This window comes from Oreochromis niloticus, linkage group LG5 (genome assembly GCF_001858045.2).
Source record: "Oreochromis niloticus isolate F11D_XX linkage group LG5, O_niloticus_UMD_NMBU, whole genome shotgun sequence".
NCBI classification, from domain to species: Eukaryota; Metazoa; Chordata; class Actinopteri; order Cichliformes; family Cichlidae; genus Oreochromis; species Oreochromis niloticus.
In genome coordinates, this window is record NC_031970.2 from 5,196,082 (window position 1) to 5,216,308 (window position 20,227).

A 20,227-nucleotide genomic window follows, 5' to 3' on the forward strand; every position below is an offset into this window, starting at 1 on the left:
GAAAGCAAAGAGCCAGAGCGTCGGCTGAGCACGAGCTTTCAGCTTGTGGCAGGGGGTTGGGCGAACAGCTCGGGACCGACGCTCCCCTCGCCTCTTATTGGTCCGGGTCGTGAAGTTTTCGCGCCAACGCGCTGCATTGTGGGGGACTGATAACGGAAGTTGTTGTGTCCTGAACAAGTTGGGGGGCTGTGTTATTTGGCAGTGGGAAAGAGGGGCGCTGTGTTTTGTTTTTTAGATTTGAACTCAGGTTGAAATTACACCTGTCGCTGGTGCGGATGCGGGGCGAAGAGTCTTCAGATTCGGAGTCGAGCAGGATGGAGGAGAGCTCGGTGCGGAGGAGTTTGGAGACGTTGTGTCAGGAGCTGAACATGGACGAACAGACGGCCACAGAAGCCATGGACAACTTTACTGCCATATGGAATACATATACTCTGGAGGTGAATAATGTCCTCTAAATAGTCAGTAGCTGTTTAACGAGTCAGACTCCTGCTAAGCTCATTACTGTAGATTAATTTTCATGCGTAGTGAATGCTTCACCAGGACACGAACACAGCAGTTAAAGGGCTCTGTTTTTACTTTCCACGCTGGAGTTGCACCGGTTAGTCGATCGCCACTGTGTATCAACTAATCATATTGCCAGTAAAATGATCGTGCTGATTTATTCTTGTGTCAGAGTCACCCCTGGTTTCGGCCTCTCCAATACAAAAATACTTAATGTCCAAGTGAAGCGTTAATGTTACAGCAGGTATCAGCTGGATTAAGCTAAATATATACAATAAAATAAACTAAAAATAGATTAGAGACTAAAGACAGCGTATATAGATTTATTTGGGATTTATTTTGTTGAGCTGTTGTTGTCATATGTTGTTTATTGTTTGGGTTACTGTGATGGCGTGAGTTTCTGATAAAGTAGACACTAGAGTAATCATAATATTTTATTTATTGAATGTAACTACTGTCCAGAACCACAGTCTTTGTTCACATCAGGGTTTGGACTGAATAACAAAAAGGGGGAAAACGTATTGTTACCCCAGACCTTGGTCATGATTTTTTTTTTCATAAACATACATACATAAAGACGCTTGACTTAAATTATATCAAGCCTGTTTTTGTATACTAGTGTGGGTGGGTGAAGCTGTGCAGTAATTTAAAGAGTGCTTGCGGTATAGGGATCCACTACTGATGAAATTTTTAGGTCAGTACTGATGTTTGAAATATCAGTCTGGCCAATAGATGACATTAGTAGTTTTTCTTCTGTAGTTAGTTTTGTGTTGTTATTTCGTCCTCCTTTCAATTAAATAAATGGTCATTGTAAAAAAAAAATAAAAAAAAAAAAACCTCTTAAACTCATATCTTTATTTGAATAGGGCTGATTTCAATGAATAAATATTTTTTTATTCACTTAAATGCATAAAATTCATGGCAACGTTGTTTATTGAAAATTAAAATGAAAAACAATAAATGGGAATTATTTGAAACCATGAGTCATGCAAAGATAGATAACCTACTCTGTTTAACTACTCCATGCTCTTAAACTTTGTTTTATTATTGTGTTCATTTCCTGTTTTTATGCTTGTCTTATTTGTTCTGTAAACTGTCCTCGAGTGTTTTGAAAGGCACTTTTAAATAAAATGTATTATCAATATTGTCATTATTGTTATTATTATTATTATTTAAGCTTAAGTAGAATCCAAAAATAAAAACATGGATAAAAGCAGGAAAGGTTTCTTTTAAAAAAAACACAGACACACGCTTATAAGTATAATGTTGATTCCTAATTTACATTTACGAAGCTGTGACAGCAAAATGTTTTCTGATCAGTTTGATGTTTCTTGACTAAAAAGATGAATATGGTAAATGGCCTGTATTTGTATAGCGCTTTACTAGTCCCTAAGGACCCCAAAGCGCTTTACACATCCAGTCATCCACCCATTCACACACACATTCACACACTGGTGATGGCAAGCTACATGTAGCCACAGCCACCCTGGGGCGCACTGACAGAGGCGAGGCTGCCGAACACTGGCGCCACCAGGCCCTCTGGCCACCACCAGTAGGCAACGGGTGAAGTGTCTTGCCCAAGGACACAACAACTGAGACTGTCCAAGCCAGGGCTTGAACCGGCAACCTTCCGATTACAAGGCGAACTCCCAACTTTTTGAATATGATTGTGCATCATGCAGCTGCATGATGCACAAAGCTTTATGTTTATGTTATGTATCGAAGACAAATGTGTAAATGTTGTGTTGCTGTTTCTCTGCAGGGAGATGTTGTACACTGGCTGGCATGTTCACTGTATGCAGCCTGCAGGAAGGGGTCCACTCCCACAGTGGGCAAAGGGCTGATGGAAGGAAACTGTGTCTCACTGACCAGGATTCTTCGCTCCTCGAAACTCAGGTGAATCTCTGTCAGCTCTGCGGGACCTGACTGTGCAGTTTAAGAAAAATGTAGCAACTGATAAAGCAATAAAAACATCAGTGTGCCGAATAAATTATGAGGTGGTAACTTACCTGGTTTTAGATGACTGATGGTGAAGAAAAGACTCAGATTCAGTGTCTTCTTTACAGATAACACAGAAAGTGAAATAATTTTCTGTATTATCTGTAGAAAAATTTGACCATAAACAATGAATGTTTACAAACTGAAATCCTTTAAAAAGTGTGTTACAAAATTTCCAGTTACAGTTTTAATGGGAGCCTATCCTCCATTGTTTTGTGTTTGAACATGTACACTTCTGCTTGTTCTGTCCCTTCCTCAGTCTGATCCAGTTCTTCTCCAAGATGAGGAAGTGGGCCGACATGTCCAAGCTCTCACAGGACTTCAGGCTCCGAATGGAGCGCCTGGAACGCAACTTTGAGGTCTCCACGGTGATTTTCCGCAAGTTTGAACCCATCTTCATGGACATGTTTCAAAATCCGCAGGGAACCGACCCGCCACGGCAACCACGCAGCAGGAAGCACAGGTAACACTAACACACACAGAGCTGCTTGTCTAACCCTTGGTTAACATTCTTGTAAAGTTCTATATCTAAAGTATTAAGATCTACTTTGAAAGTGTTTGCTTTAAATCCCTTTGATGCTGGACTTTGTAGTGCAAATTATATTAAAGTACATTCAATTTTCAACACTGCTTAGCTATAAATTTGCTTACTATAGATTTAATTTTGTAGTGAATGTATTTTAGAGATTCATGTAAAAAAGCACCTGAGCAATAATAATAAAGGGATTCTCACTTTATTTAAATACATAGTTTCATGCTAAACATGGACTGTCTTTAGCAGAAGCTTCTATGAATTTCACAAATTCACTTTATTGGTGACTTTAAGCACAGACAGGACAGGACGTCTTTTTTGGTCCTAAATTTCACAAATGCTGTAATTGGTTAATTCATGTAGCCGTATGAACATCACAGAGGACAAATTCTCTGAAAAGCTCTCCTGTTTATCAGAGGTATACTTTCCTCCTGTCAACAGCAGGTCATACCAGAAAGATAGAACACATTTGATTTTGTACATAGGGTCCTTTTTTGTTTTGTTTTTTGTGATCTTGTCTCATACCATCTTTGCCTCTGGTTAGTTACTCTGACCACACACTTAGTCACCAGCCGTCAGTCTGTAAACGCAGAGATTTTATTCTCGTTGTCACATTTAGTCAATACACACAGCATGACTGTGTCCTCCCTCTGAGTCTGCAGGCGGTTGCCCTGTCACATCAGTGATGTCTTCAAGTTCTGCTGGACTCTGTTTGTCTACACTAAAGGTACCCGCAACTAAGCTTGAAAGGACACTTTACATTTTCAAATAACTGATTTCACCAATAATTATGTGTTGAATTTTTTCCTCAGTTTTAGTTTCTTTAAATACAGCTACTAAAATAAAACGAAAACATTGTAATTATTTATTACGGCCTTTATACATGATGTGACTGTGTGTTTCTATTTGTGAAGGAAACTTCCGTATGATCGGTGATGACCTGGTGAACTCGTACCACCTGCTTCTCTGCTGTCTGGACTTGGTGTTTGGAAATGCTCTCCTCTGTGCCAACAGGAAAGACCTCATCAACCCGACGTTCAGAGGTGGGGGACCTGTGTTGTTGTCTCAAAGCGTTTTCAGACTAATTGCAAGGCAGATTTTTAAAACTTTCAGTTATGCATTATCTTTTCCAGAATGCATTCCCAGAAAGCTCTGTGTTGATTAACTCCTGAGTTTTTTGTTTCCTAAACAGCTGATCATTGTTTACACTTGTACAGCTGTGATCAGAAATGTTACATCAGGGCGATTGATCACAACATGACATATTCCTTTTAATTTGATCAGTGTTTTATGTATGTAGAGTGAGATACTGATTAGCTTCTCGGGAAATTCAGAGTTTGGGGAATAAACTCTGCCAATGAGCAGCTGAGGATCACAAAATCTAAAATCAGGTTTTATCAAGCAGAAAACGTAATCTTAGGATCGAGTAGCTCAGAGTTTTCACTAATCCTGCTTTTTGGAACAGGCTCTTGTTGTTCCAGTACCTGCACAGTACATTGGTTTATTTGTGTGTCTGTTGCAGGTCTGCCTGCTGCGTACCGCGCTGACGGCCATATTTCCTCTGATGAGCCTCCTCCATGCGTGTTGGAGAGATTGTGCGAGCTCCACGACGGGCTGGTGGTGGAGGCGAAAGGCATCAAGCAGCACTACTTCAAACCTTACATACAGAAGCTGTTTCAGAAACAGGTGCATTCACTTTATCCTAAACCCATACATACATGTGTTTAATCATTACAGTTCTTTTCCAGCTTTTCTTCATTATTCATTTTTAATTTTTTTCAAGCAGTAACTCTGTTTTCCTCCAATCTGCTGCTATCTCACATTTCTCACTGATCAGATCCTGAAAGGCCACGACGAGCTTTTGACTGAACTCTTGGATCCTCAGAACTTCATCGATAACAAGTGAGCAACAAGAGAACAGAAAACAGTTTGTGCTCTTCCCTCTTCTTTCTCTTTTAGAAATGTAGACACATTTCCGTGTGTCTGTGTTTGCAGTAAAGCCATAAACAGGGAGTATGAGGAGTATGTGCTGACGGTGGGAGACTTCGATGAGCGAGTGTTTCTGGGAGCCGATGCCGACGAGGAGATCGGAACTCCAAGGAAGATCGTTCAGGAACCACCTGCCAGCCAACAGCTGCAGCAACATGTGGAGAAGGTAAACACACACACACACACACACCGTTATCAACACACACAGAAGGTGTAGTCACCAAGAAAAGATTAGAAACACCTGCCAGAAAATACCAGGTCAGGAGTGAATCAAACACTAGACTGAGGAGAAAAAGTGATTTTCGATTTAAATAATCGAGGTTTTCATAATAAAATGCGAGGTGAATGCAAAATCTATTTAATAAAGTTTGTATCAAAGCAACAATTATTGACCAATGTTTGTAAATGAGTAAGAAAATAAAAGGAATAAGAGGAAAGCCATTGCTTTTACTTTTAATGTAGTTTAAATAAATAATAAATGAGTCCAGCCCAGGATGAACTATTTTGTCCTTAAGAACAGATTTAAAAGCAGCCAATAAAGGAGTAGATCTGATATGAAGCAGTGTTCTAAAGCTCAACTACAAAAAGCATGACCCTTCTTTGATTCAAACCTGGATCAGTGAACTCAATAAAAAGTCACAGAGATGGGGAAAAAAAAAACCCACTGGTTTAATTACTTAAAGGAAATTTACTCTCTCCCTCTCTGTATGCAGTCTGCCTCTCTCGCCCCCTCCACCCCTCTGACCGGACGAGTGTACCTGAAGGAGAAGGACCTGCTTGTCACTCCCGTCTCCTCGGCGACACAGAGTGTCAGCAGGCTGCAGAGCATGGTGGCCGGTTTAAGGACGGCCCCCAGTGACCATCTGATGCAGATCTTCAAGTCAGTCTTTTTTTTTTTTCTTCTTTTTTTTGTCTTTGCAGAACTACAGCACCAGTGAAAGGGCGTCCAAACTTTAGACTCGTACTGTACTTAGACAATGTTGAGCATGAAAATGGTGAAATGAATATATTTAAATTAGAGGAGAAAGACTGTATACTGTAGATTTAACAGTGTGGGTAAAGAGTAGAGGAAAAATGAGAAAAAGTGATTCAATCGTGATCATTAGTCTGTGGTTTTATGAGTAAGTCATTTTAAATTTTTCTGTCAGGGTGTTTTGAGCAGGACTCTTTGGCTACGTTCACACTGCAGGTCTTAATGCTCAATTCCGATTTTTTTGATCAAATCCGATTTTTTTGTCTGCTTGTTCACACTACAAATAAAATGTGACAGCAAACGTGCTCTAGTGTGAACGCTCAAAGCGGCCCGCATGCACAAAAGAAGGCGTCACACAACGCGCTCTGTTTAGACCCAGAGCAAACAATATTGTTTGACTGATGGCTTCGGACTTTACGTTGCACAGTTTTTGCTTTAAATTATTCTGTTATTTACATAATAATGTAAATAACAGAATAATGATCCGTATTGCTGTTTTAGAGGAGCGGTGCTTCAAAGGATAGTTGCAGATTTCTGTCAGAATCTGCAGATTATACAGTACAAATAAAATGTTCACGTTGTCTTCCCAACAGTTTCACTGACATCGACACTGGATGGCCAGGAAGCGTTCGCGATGTCTTCTCCGGCGCTGATAATTGGCGTCTGTCTTGTGTCAGTGACGTAAAAGACGGATTTAATGCGACATGACCGTTCAAACAGCAGTCCCTTTCTAAAACATCGGATATGTATCGGATTCAGTACCACATACGAAAGTGACCCAGATCGGATTTGAAAATATCGGATTTGTGCCGTTCACACTGTCATACGATGATCGGATATGGGTCGCATAGGGTCAAAAAAGTCGGATTTGATGCGCTTTCGCCTGCAGTGTGAACGTAGCCTTTGTTCCCCGCCTCCTCTTGTCTGTAGAGTCTTTGAACCTTGCGGTGGGAGGGGTCAGAGCAATGTGGGGCATGTGCATGTAGTAGGTTGCACATCCAGTGTTTCTTAAATTGTTTATGAAATGCTACCATATGTAAGTCTCACCAGCAGCCTGTTCCTCTCTACCATCTTGGACTCCAGTTACTAACTAATGAACTCAGTGTAGCAGGAAATGAACCAGTTTGTTTTGGTGTGGTTGTGCCAGTAGGATTAGGATATCTGTTATCCGCTGCAGTGTAAGACACTGAAGCTGCGGTCCATTGTACTACAGGATGAAGAGTGTCATTAGTCAACTGAATGATACTGTAGATCACTACAACATCACCCTGACTAGTGAGCCTGCTGGGAGGGAAATGTAAGCTGAGAAAAACCTTGACTTGAATTCTCAGACAGATTTTTTTAAAAATGCTAATAGTGGTATTAATATTATTATTATGTAGTAGTATTAATATTGTTATTAAGTATTTAATATTTAGTGGCAATTCATGTATCATTTAAGAGAAGTAAAAAACAAGAGTCTGAAAAACTCTTATAGACTGAAATTTACATTTGTTTATTTAATATTTAGGTTTTAGATGTAAGAAATCTTAACAGATGTCTCTTTTTTTTTTTTGTTAATATTTTGTCTTTATATGATAAAAGAAACCACTTTGACACATGAGTATTTGAATATTTGTGAAATGGACTGTAAGCATTCAGTTACCATGGATCTATTTTCATATATTTCTGAATTATTCAAAATCCTCTGAACATTTCTTTTGAGTCACAGTTACATCCTCCAGTAGATGAAAACATGACTCATAACCAAGAATAACATAAGAGTTTACAGAAACAGATGTTTCAATAATGTGCTTTTCATAAGATGCATGCTATAATGTAAAAACATTCATTTTGCCTCTGTTCTTATTGAAGGTCCTGCTCCAGAGATCCCACAGAGTCCATACTGACCCGAGTGAAGACACTGGGACAAACCTTCAAAGGACATTACACCAACGACTCGGAGGACACGCCTGGCTCTCATATAGGTAGAACACACACACACACACACACACACACACACACACACACACACACACACACACACACACACACACACACACACACACACACACACACACACACGAGTGGTTTGAGGAGAGGTGTCTTCAGTTTTTAACAGACGAGAGGTTTTTGGTGATGACTAATGGAATCTCACTGTTGTGCACTTTTCTACTCCAATCACTGAATCATTTTTGGTAAATGGCCTGTATTTATATAGCGCTTTCTAGTCCCTAAGGACCCCAAAGCGCTTTACATATCCAGTCATTCACCCATTCACACACACAGTCACACACTGGTGATGGCAAGCTACGTTGTAGCCACAGCCACCCTGGGGCGCACTGACAGAGGCGAGGCTGCCGGACACTGGCGCCACCGGGCCCTTTTCTGCAGTATTAATTAAAATAGTATTAGTATTAATTAAACTATGCTGGCTGTCAGACTCACCAAAATCCCCATAAAGCATAAATGCACGTGTGTCTTTTGTTCCAGACTTTGCAGAGAACCGTTTAAAGCTGGCTGAGATCCTCTACTACAAGATCCTGGAGAACGTCATGGTCCAGGAGACCAAACGGCTGCCTGGCAGAGACATGAGCGTAAGCAGCAGTCACAGCGTGTTTCATACATGAGCCACTCACACACTAAAAAGTCATTTTTACTATCCTACTTTAACGTAGATTGTTCTCCACACAACACTGACATCATTCCTCATCTGTTGAGGCCTGTGTGTATCTCGGTTAAGAATAATTAAATATAAATTTATGTTGCGTAGTAGCATCAGACTCAAAGTGTTTCTCACTCATATGTCTGTCACAAAAATTATTATGCAGTTGTCAACTACTGGATGAGATGCACAGATTAAAGACGCAGCTAATTTATATCGAGCAAAACCCGGGCAGCAAACCAGACTGTAGTGAAAACACAGAAGAATGCTAAAATGAGGCTCTTGCTTTCATTTCCTTCATCCTTGCCACAGATGTCTGTAGAGTCTCTGGCTCAAGTTTAAAGGTGTGTTTGTGTTGTCAGGTTTTGCTGGAGCAGGATATCTTCCACTGTTCCCTGATGGCGTGCTGTCTGGAGGTGGTGTTGTTCGCCTACAGCTCCCAGAGGACCTTTCCCTGGATCATCAGTGTCTTCAAGCTGGCTCCTTTCTACTTCTTTAAGGTAATAGACGCTTAGACACACGCGCACACACACACACAGACACACACACACACACACACACACACAGGCACACACACACAGGCACACACAGGAAAACCTTGGCTGAATAAAGGGTTAGAAAAAATTTCTATATCACTAAAATCAATATCCACAGATCTAATCTGCTTAAAGTCAGTAAACCAGATGCAGTACAGATGTTTAAACGAACAGCTCCTGTTTCAGAATTGATTCGTAAATAAAACCCGTCCTTTCCCAAAGCAGTTTGTTTTGGTTTTTTCGCCACTCTGGATTCATTAAGTGTGTGTTTGTGTGCACAGGTGATCGAGGTGTTTATCCGCTCAGAGGAGGGCCTGTCCAGAGACATGGTGAAACATCTGAACTCCATCGAGGAGCAGGTTCTGGAGAGCAGGGCGTGGACCGCAGACTCTGCCCTGTGGAGAGCCTTGCAGGCTGCAGGGAACAAGGTTCCCACAGTGGAGGAGGTCAGAGGAACACACATAATCCATAATACTGATAAAAACCTGCAAACTGTCTGGAAATACAAGCTCTCTCAAGGTGATTTGCATAGTTTGTCTCTAAAGGCTCAAATAGAAATTTTAATAAACATAAAATGTCTCAAAAGTCTAATTTTTCATCATAAAGAGCATCAGTCCCATAAACACGATACTGGTGATGATGGGATGAGAACTATGAGCCTGAGAGGCAGGTGAAGAAAGATTTACATAGGAAATCACTGAAGTGGGAGCTATTAGACTAATTTCCAGCTTCATAATTTTATCTTTGGACTCTACTGGAGCAGCTTTGCATGATTCACATGTGCAAACCTGGGGACATGGTGCAGCTCCTGAGTTCATCAATTATATGGGGGGAAAATGCTACTTTTTCTGTAACTGTCAACTTTCTGAATAGCACAAATGGAAGGTTTTGACGGCAGGTGGGTGGGGCTTGTGTGTCACTCTAATTCAGCGGTCCCCAACCCCCGGGCCTCGGACCGGTACTGGTCCGTGAGTCGTTTGGTACCGGGCCGCGAGAGTTGAGGCTCAGGTGTGAAATGTATGGTTTTTATCGGTTTTCAGCGTTATTTTGTTATCGTTTTTATCGTTAACTCGGTTTTTCTGGGTCTTTTCACGTGTGTTATGAATAAATCTTCTTTTTTTCGGTACCGGCACTAGTTTTATTTTGTTGTATTTATCCGCGACACCTTAAAGGCCGGTCCGTGAAAATGTTGTCGGGCATAAACCGGTCCGTAGCGCAAAAAAGGTTGGGGACCGCTGCTCTAATTGATATAAAGAGCCAAGAGTAGGAAAGGAAAACATGTAAAACTCTGTTTAGAGAAGTCTTCACTAAACACTAAACCTCATCTCTTTCTGCAGGTGAATTTTTCCTCCAGTCTTGACACAGGTTCTGCTTCTGCTTCTGGGTCTTGTTCTGTCAGTGGAGGTCAGTCCCACCTGCCCATGGTGGCCCTCTCACCCATCATCCATCCCCGCATCAGGGAGTTCAGGTCCGGCCTGGGAAGCGCCCGTAAAGGTGGGTCTCTAAGCCGGGCAGGTCTTCAGGTTGTTTTTGTAATTTAATGCTAAATTTTTTGTTTTCTCTTCACCTCTTCCAGATGTGCCTCCTTCTCCACTGACCGTACACGACAGGTACAGCTCTCCTGCAGCTGGCAGCGCGAAACGGCGTCTCTTCGGTGACGACCCTCCAGCTCCGTCGCCGGGCCTGAACGCCGGCTTAAGCCCAATGTCCTCTCCAGCAAAGAGGCTGACCTTTGGCGCAAGCAGCACCCTGAAGATCGGAGGACAGGGGACACAGACCACTGTCCTGAGTATCCCACTGCCAGGTGCTTACACCTTACACCTTTCCTGTTTCACTGTTGTCATGGTTGCATCATCAGCCAAAACAGGATAGAATTACATATTTTTTTATTTTTTTATTTTTTTAAAACCTCCCTGGCACTGAATAAGCTGAACTACCACCAAAAAGAGAGACTTGGAGCACTCGCATTTGCATTTCTTTACACAGAGTATTCAGGCTCCATACAGAAGAAGGGCAAACCCTCAAACTGAGACAGTGTTAGTACCTTGCTTTGATGCTGGACATGGATTTAAGCCTCTATCCCTGACATGCAGATAGTTTTCTTTGCTAAAATAAGTCCACATAAATGTTCAGGCAGTTGGTTTTTGCTGCTAATCATCTGTTTGTGGGAATATCTGCAGGTACAAATAACACTGACCGCACCATCACACTGATCCCGGTCCAGCCGTGTGATTCCTCTGCTCCCGTCACGGCTCAGTTCCTGCTGACCGCCTCACCGAGCCGGCCCACCGCCGTTGCCACGACCTCTGATACCCAAGCAGGAAATGGACGACCAAGACGCACCGGATCACTCGCACTCTTCTTCAGGAAGGTACGGACTGTGAAAGGAGTCTGACATTTTAAGACAGGCTGGTTTCATAAACATCTCTTTAGTTATAAATTAAAGCATTTATAATATTTTTATGTTTGTATAACCTGATCACTCTAGAATCTTGTCTGGGAAAGAAACATGTTAATAAATAAACCTTAAAATGTGCAGAAAATAATACAGGTTTCAGTTTAGATGATAAACGTCCCACTAGAGCTACAACCAACAATTCAGATCTAATCTCGACTTCTTTTCCCTCCTTCCCGCCCCCCTTTTTTAATTTGTATTTTTGTCCACATAAACTTTCTCTTTCAGATCTTTGATCAGTCGTATGTTGTGCATTTCACTGGTGGTTAGAGTAATACAGTTTCATTCCCTCTGAATATGAAAATAAGTACATTTCAGTTTTAAGATATTTACTCGAGTAACATGAGCTGCATTAGCCACTGCCCTCCATACATACATTTATCTTTGACATTTTATTTTTCTACTTGTACAACAGCTGGAAACGACATATAAATCTCGTCCCTCTGTCCTTGCAGGTGTATCACCTGGCTAGCGTACGTCTGAGGGATTTGTGTGTGAAGCTGGACATCTCGTCGGATCTGCGAGGGAAAATCTGGACGTGTTTCGAGCACTCTCTGGTCCACTGTACCGATTTGATGAAGGACCGGCACCTCGACCAGCTGCTGCTGTGCAGCATTTACATCATTTCCAAAGTGAGAACACGGAGAAAAGCTTCACATTTAATTAAGAGGAACGTATGGCAGCTGTTTTTAAACCGCCTGAGGCTGCTGCACTGGCTTGCTGGGAAATGTCTTTCTGGCATTTTAACAATGTTTTCTAATTTCTCAATCATGATTTTTCTCCTCGGAGGGAAATGTGTTTCTGACAGCTGCTGTGACCAGCGATCTATGCAGGAAAACGAGGCTGAGCCAGCCAGAGAAAAGCAGACAGTTTATTCACAAAATGTTATCTTTTAGCTTTCACCTGTAAGTAAATGTTTAGCATTCAGAACAGACAGCAGATCAGATTATACACTTAAACAGAAACATGAAATATTTATGTTGTGTCTGCAGTGAAAGGAAAGTTTTTCCGTCGCTGTCATAGCAGCTGGTGAAGCCCTCATACACTACATGTAGCTTCCAAGTGTGCCTTATACCTGCCATCTTCTGAACAACCAACATGATTTATGACCACAGAAAACACTTTGCTGCTGACTTTCAGCATCATGGTCCCATTAATTCAAAGATGATGATACAGCTGCTTTACGTTGTGATTGAAAGTGTTCTTACCTGGTCAAATCAGCATGTTAGAGTTTTGCTTTAAAATTGTCTGGCATGTCCGTGTTTTCACCGATTCTATTATTTACAGCGTGTTTTAATAGCAGTATAGTTTCTCTGATGGAGAATACATTTGAATATGCAGGCTGTTATTAACCTTGCAAATGAAGCCCAGCTGAAAGTTTGAGCAGCACCAACTGTGTGTCACATCATTGCAGTAGTGTGTATGTGTCCTGTGCATTTGTTGACGCAGAAGTTGTTTTTATAATTGAGCCCAAGTCTCTTTTCCACTGCTGGAAATTCAACTACTAGAACAAAAAACCACGTGCCGGGAGTAGAGGTCAGGATTCCTGACTTTAGAATCACCTGTGCACTAACGTGATATTTCTCCAGAACAACTTACCTGAAGGAACAGGGCATCTAGTTTAAGAAATCAATTTTGTTTGTACATCTTTTGACTCCTTCCCTCCTTCCTTCCTTCCTTCCTTCCTTCCTTCTAGATCACCAAAGAGACTCACACCTTCCAGGACATCATGAAGTGTTACCGCAGCCAGCCGCAGGCCAACAGCCATGTGAGGAAACCCCTTTAACACAAGCTACTGATTCTCTTAATCAGTAATGTTATGTTTGTAGAGGCTCCACTCTTACACTCTGTGTTTATACATGTAGGTGTACCGCAGCGTCTTACTGCGTCGCACTCCCAGAGAGCAGGTGGCTGATGAAAACATGGAGGTGGATCCTGTTTCGGGTGGAGAATGTAAGCTCTCACAGACATATGTTTCATAATGACTTCCTTTAATGTAGCATCAAAGCAGCAGTGTTTATTGGCAGCCGTATTTCATGAACATTTTTAATCAGTTGTTGCATTTAAAGACTGGCAGCATCTTCTGAACAGCAGTTTTTGAGAATCTGAATTTAACCTCTTAAGATGTTTGAGGTTAGTCAGGGATTCTCTCTTTATTATTTATTTATAGATTTTTACATGCTGAAAGCTTCAGGTAAACTTGTGACTTTTTACAGATGGCGCTCTGAGGGCTGACACGTTTTCCATCTTTTTTCATGTTTTTCATCAGACATATAGTCTATAGTGTTGTCTTCATGGGACTAAAAAATATACATTTATTAGCTGAGAACATCCATCTGTGTGTATTCTACCACCTCCATCTCCCCCAGCAGCCGACACTCATGCTGTACAACCATAAAACACTTTACCTGCAGTAGATAAATCTGACTAAGACCTAGAAACATCTTAGTCAGATTCTCAAACTGTCTTAACTAGTTGATATGGAGGAGGAGCAGCAGTGCCTCCTAAATAGCTCCTCCTCCCAGACACCATCAATAGGAAGTGCATTGGTGACCTTAATTTTGGTCACTGCCCACAGCTGCAGACCATAGCTCTCTGGCTTCACTCTTCCCTCACTCATGAACAATACCCAGGTAGACTTCATCTCCTCTACCTAAAGCACCTACTCCTTCCTCCCCACCTGGATCGAGCAGTTCACCCTTTTCCAGCTGAGAACCTACAACCTTAGATTAACTGAGAGAAATGCTAATTAGCTTTAACAGTATTTCATTTATGGTCCCATATTAGGACTCATCAGAGGGGAGTTGACCAAGAGGTTAGGAACAGCAGAACTCCAGGTCTAATTCTGGGGCACAAGTGCTTTGAAAATATGCACGAAAATGTCCCAATAAAGAAAGAAATAGAGAAATGACAAACTTGTTTTAATTCATGAGGAAAAACACGACATCGAGTATGATTAGACCGAAGGAGGAGATACTAGAGCTTGTGTTATGTCACCCAAAGTAAAAAATTGATTAAACCCACTGTTTAGTTATATGACAGGAAGAGAAAACAGTGGAGGGAAATTAAAGATGTAATTAGGTGATAGAAAAGCAGGACTTTTAAGCAGCTGGCTAAAAAACTTTTGATATGAGGAAGCAAACAGTGGAGCTCGATATTTGATAAATTACTCAAAACTGTTGATTTGTTTTTCTGTTCAGCTGCAGAGAAAACCAATCAGCACTCGGGAGACTTAAACTGCAGCCAATCAGGAGGGGAGGAGGAGCGTGGTGACCTCATCCAGTTTTACAACACTGTGTACGTCCTGAAGATGAAGAGCTTTGCTCTGCGATACGCCACCAGCGATAACCGGGTATGCTCCTGTTGTCACCTGTCTCCCCGGTAACGAGATTATTGCGTGGGTGAATGTTTGTTTTTGTTTGACGTGGCTGTGTCGGTTCCTCCAGGCGGACGCTCCTCCCCTCTCTCCGTTTCCGTCGGTCCGGGCTCAGCCTCTGTCTCCTCGCCGGATCTCTCAGAGACACTCGCTCTACGTCTCCCCTCACAAGAACTCAGCAGGCTGTCTCACGCCAAACTCCTACACCTACAGGATAAACAGCAGCCCGTCTAAGGCAAGAACACACTGTCACTCACACACATGGCGCCAAAGAGTGTCTGTAACAGGACCGGGCTGTATCTGCGATAAAACACAATCTGCTGTTAGTTCTATAAGGTTGTAAAGGACGGCACATCTGTCGAAGACTGAGTCAAATGGATGAAACAGTTCGGTGCTTTATAGCTGTTGTATCACTCTGGCCTGGTTGGGACACAGAAATGTATTGTTTTACACTTTTCTCTAAAGTGTCTGTGGTTCAATGTTGTTTAACTTCCCAAAACTTTTTAGTCATCTTTTTCGATTCACTTTGTAGTGGTGCGCTTCTTATGTTCTTGTGACCACTGAATTTATAGTTGGGGGGTCTCTCCCCTTTCAAAATAAGTGCCCAAAAGCATTTCAAAGATGGCTGCAGAGTGGTGGGATTTGCTTCTAATAGACTTCTGTATTTAACCGTTTCAGCTGAGTAAGGTCCTTCTGTTAATAATTTTAATCTAATTTAAATCTTGGTCCTTGGTCTCATCAGTGTGATCAGTCATCATCTAAAACAAAGTCTTAAAAAGATTTTGGGTCAGTGAAAAGTGTTGATGGCCTGTAGAAACAGCCTCACAGTTTATTTAAAAGTGTTTTAAACACTCTGCTCAGGACACATTAAAGGTTTTGTACCAGTTTGTTGTCGTTATCAATAGCTGTTGGTGTGTTGGGATGATGTTAAGAGCTCTTACGTACAGCTGGGACATAAACCCAGATTTATAAAAATCCTTCCAGGAAAATATCCTTTACAGATTACATTTAAAAATATATATATATCATTCATATCATTAACAAATTTGAATTTGTCTGAATCAGACCCTGAAATTTCTCTCTTCTTTTTTTATTTTTATTTTTTTATTTTTTTTAAATCTGAAAGTGTTAGATAATACAGTATTAGATAAGAGCACAGTGCAGTTAAAACTCATAACTAACATTAATGCACTGTAGAAATAAAATAGCATCAATGCCTCAGTGTGTCCTTTCCTCTATGCAGGAGCTGTCAGACATCAACCGGATGATCCGGCAGGGCTGCGTAAGCAGGAAGAGAGCCTTCAACATGGAGGGGGACGTCATGATGTCGTCGGCATGCGACTCCCCGAGTAAGAGGGCGTGTCCAGAGAACGGCAGCAGCCCAGATGTGCTGCTGAAGCGCCTCCAGGATGTCGTGTCGGAGCGGCAGAGTCACTGATGGGCCGAAAGACTGACAGAAACTCAAACCTGAAACTCTGCCAGGAAAGTAATGAAGCATTAACATTAACAGCTCCTCAGGTTCAAAAAGAAAACTCCAGCTACACAGAGACATGTTTGATTTCAGGAAACTTAAAGCTAAGGTGCCTTTTTTATGTCTCACATTTGATTTTAATCCGAGGGCAAAAGACACCGAACGCACAGCGGTAATGATGCTTTTCTTGTTTTATCCACAGCAAGTTGTAGTTCTGCTTCCTGTCTGTCAATCACATTGTTTGATCCACATGATGAAACAAAACGCACTGAAGAGGGGAAACGCTCACTGAGATATGCATTACGTCCTTGCACAGAGGTGTTTGTTTTATACATGTTCAATCCTCGGTGTGACTCATGTTCAGCGCCTTTCAGTTTTAATCCCGCCCCCGTTTAATTTAATCAACCAGTCCCCTTGAAACAGAGGTCCCGTTTTTGATCTTTGAACTTTTAATCGTGCTGTTGCCTCCTCTCAGACTTACTGCCAGTTTGTCCTAGTGGCCACCTGTGGTATTGCAACTGAAATTCCACAGGAAAAGGGTTTTTGCTTTCCCCCAAACCTCTGCTAAAAAAAACAAAAGATGTGTAATGAGGCCGGTTTTAATTGTTCTGGTTTTAAATTTTATTCATGGAGGGATTCATGTTTCTAAAGTCTTCCTAGCAGCTGAAAAATCTGCGTTATTCTGTGTTAAAATCTGTGTTATTATACTAAACGGCAACGTTTTTTCAGCTCTTTGACCTTCCAAAGAAACAGATGCTAAATCAAAGCACCGATTATATATTTCTTTTTTTTCTTTTTCTTTTTTTTTTTGGTAAACAGATTTTACTGTTTGAGAAACATGTTTGATTAGATAACAATAAATAATCCTTCCTCTAATCTGGCTTTTTGTTTAAATCGGTGTCCTGGCATTATAATAAGCTAATGTTGGTTTATGTCAGGAAGGATAAACACCTTTTATAATACTATTATGAAAGGTGCATTATGAAAGCTGTGCTAGAAGTCTTATTATGACATATAAAAGATGTTGACAGTTGGCTCGTCAGCTGTGATCATCCCAAATTACCCGATCGAGCGTTAAAGAGTTAAATATGTAGCTGGATTGTGGCTACATAAAGATGCTGACCTGCACTGTGTTGTTCATATAACTGCTGATTTGTGTGCAGATTCCTAAAAGATAAAGTTAGAAGACTATCGTGGACTCCAGCTATTCAGACTGACTCATCTGCAGCTTTCATGTAAAGTCTTTGACAGGAGGATAAACTGGATTAAATGATGGAGAAGTCCCACTTTTATATTTAACATCAAAACAGAGCAGAAAATAATCAGCTATGATTCTAAAATTTGGTAAACCTAATCAAGCGTTTGTAACTGCTTGAAAATCAGTTGAAAATTCAGTGACTTCTGATGATTTTTAATTATGCATAGGTCTCTTCCTCCACAGACGTAAAGCATTAGAAGCCCAGAGCCTCCTGAACAATATGGTGGCCTTGTTCTTGCATTGCTTCACTCAGTAACAGCGATCAGTGTAGCATCTGTGTCAATGGACTCTGTAAGCTAAGCGGTAACATGTCATTCTCAGGCGAGCGTGAGGCATCTCCTCAGTATATCCATGGAGTCGTTCACAGTTGCAGTTTCCACCTACAAACAGACAAACTGTGGACTCTGCCTGTAAACTGAGCCGTAAGCTGATGGTGATCGTCTCATTTTATTACAGATTCCAGCTGAGAGTCACATGTAGCCAGCTTGATGACATGTCTGGGGTCAGACGTTGGTCTTTAAGCAGCTGTAGTAGCAGACTTTGGTTTTTCAGTGTGGCGACAGCTGTTGGTGTGTTTGTGACACAGCACTTTAAAACTCTCCTTTCATACTGCAGGAATTAATTTCTTTTTAACAGACTCAAAGAATATCTGATGTTTGGAGTCATCCCCACCTCTCATACATGATTTCAAGAACAAACAAAAAATAAACACCTTCTCTTCTTTCAGAGAAATCTGATGTAAACACTTTTTGATTCAGAGAGCCTTTATACACATATTTTTCTGGAGTTTTCAGGGTCAGACCTCTCAGCATGTCTGTGTGGGTGCCTTTTTTGTACATATGCAAATAACAGTATTAAGGAAAAATAAGTGGAGAAAAGAAAACACAGAAGTATCTGAAACCTTTTTCAGATGTCTGAAATAGTTGAAGTCTAAACCGTGTATCGTCTGCTCTGAGATGATGTCTTTCACTACACTTCCTGCAGATGTCTCCTCTTTGTTTGGAGACTCGATTTCTGTGGAGAAAACGTCTTTTATTAGTTTTAATGTTTCTTTTTATTTTGTGGTTTTGAACTATGTCGTGCTGTAATTACAGGTGTTATGCTCGGCTGAAGCAGCATTTTTCTACGCAGGTGTGTAGTATCTACACTCGATTTTATTCTATGACGTGTTAGAAATCAGTCTCTCAGCTTCTACCTACCACGGCTTTTTCATAACTGCTTAAAAAAAGTTTTGTAAAATAAAGATTTAAAAGGTGTTGAGTTGTTTTATGGAAGGCCTTAAAAACACTGATTGATGGGCGTCGCCCGTCAACTTCAGTGATATTTGTATTTTCTACAAATAGTCAAGTTCTGTATAATAAAACTCTTCATTGTGAAATTTAGCTTTCATGTGTCCTCATTTCATTTCTTTTAATTTTCTTTGTTGAAAATATTTTTAAAAATATACATGAGGTTAAAAGTGAATTCTCGACTTTACACATCACTGGGGGGAGGGGAGGTGAGGTGAGGTGAGGTGAGGTGATCAGCACCATTAATGTCCTGGCTGAGTGGCCACCACGCGGCCGAGGCCTTTCCGTGTGGGGTCTCCCTGCACCGCTGTGGTTTTTCTCTGGCTTCTCCCACAGTCCAGACCTGTTGTTAGGTTAACTGGTCCGAGGACAGCTGGGATAGGCTCCAGCCTTCCTGTGACCCTAAATCGAATAAGTAGAAAAGAGGGATGGATGACTGGATAATGTAACTCGAGGCTCCTGAAAACCACTAAATGGCCCTTGTGGTGAGGTTCCACTGGTCAGGAAGTGACCGCACTTCAACTGTTATTTGGTAGATTCAGTTTTATTTCTGTAATGTAAGACCCTACTTCACTTGTTCACTTTTTCTGTTTTCATAGATTCATTGTGATTTTCTAATGATTTGCAGAGCTGCGCAGCATTTTTCTTCTTCGTCCCCCGGGCTCGCATGCTGAGACAATGTCCGACATTTTGATCGGGTCTAAAGTGAACACCGCAGGCCGGGCACTTTAGGTAAAAGCCAGACTTTACAAATGCCTGTGAAAGCAGAGAAGACTGTCGTCATAGGTTAAGTGCTGGCTGCCCACTCTTTTCTGAACAGGGAAAATTTTGAGTCAACACCAAACCGCACGCTGTGCAGGTTTCAGCAAAGCTCAAAGAAACTACTGCAAAGAAAAGGAAAGACAGGGGAGAATGTAGTTCTTATGGAGTGAAGCTGGCGGGGGGTCTTTTTTTGTGCAGAGGAGAATATAATAACGTGACTCACTTTGAGTCTCAAAGGGAAAAAAGTGAATATATTTCCATGAGATGAACCAGTTTATCAAAGGATGACTACCAAACAGAAAAGCAGCTGAAATAACAGTTCAGGCTCTTGTTCTTGAGGTTAACAGTGCTTTCTTTGCATTTTGTTTTTAATTCTCTATATTTCCTTCATGATGGTGTCTCTTTGACAGACCTTGACAATCATAAATCTATCGTCTCTCCAA

At 41.3% G+C, this 20,227-nt stretch overlaps 1 protein-coding gene across 1 annotated transcript; it reads left to right on the top strand.

The window, feature by feature from the left end:
- Positions 1 to 121: 121 nt before the first annotated feature.
- Positions 122 to 18,379, top strand: rbl1 (retinoblastoma-like 1 (p107)). Its single transcript, XM_003451868.5, has 22 exons — positions 122 to 437; positions 2,264 to 2,397; positions 2,759 to 2,962; positions 3,694 to 3,758; positions 3,946 to 4,074; positions 4,554 to 4,717; positions 4,869 to 4,933; positions 5,027 to 5,186; positions 5,734 to 5,900; positions 7,848 to 7,960; positions 8,466 to 8,569; positions 9,000 to 9,137; positions 9,455 to 9,619; positions 10,511 to 10,667; positions 10,750 to 10,977; positions 11,354 to 11,544; positions 12,084 to 12,260; positions 13,325 to 13,396; positions 13,494 to 13,581; positions 14,829 to 14,980; positions 15,075 to 15,239; positions 16,248 to 18,379. The coding sequence occupies exons 1-22, from the start codon at positions 276 to 278 to the stop codon at positions 16,440 to 16,442; spliced, it is 3,195 nt and encodes a 1,064-aa protein (XP_003451916.1). The 5' UTR covers positions 122 to 275; the 3' UTR covers positions 16,443 to 18,379.
- Positions 18,380 to 20,227: the final 1,848 nt, after the last annotated feature.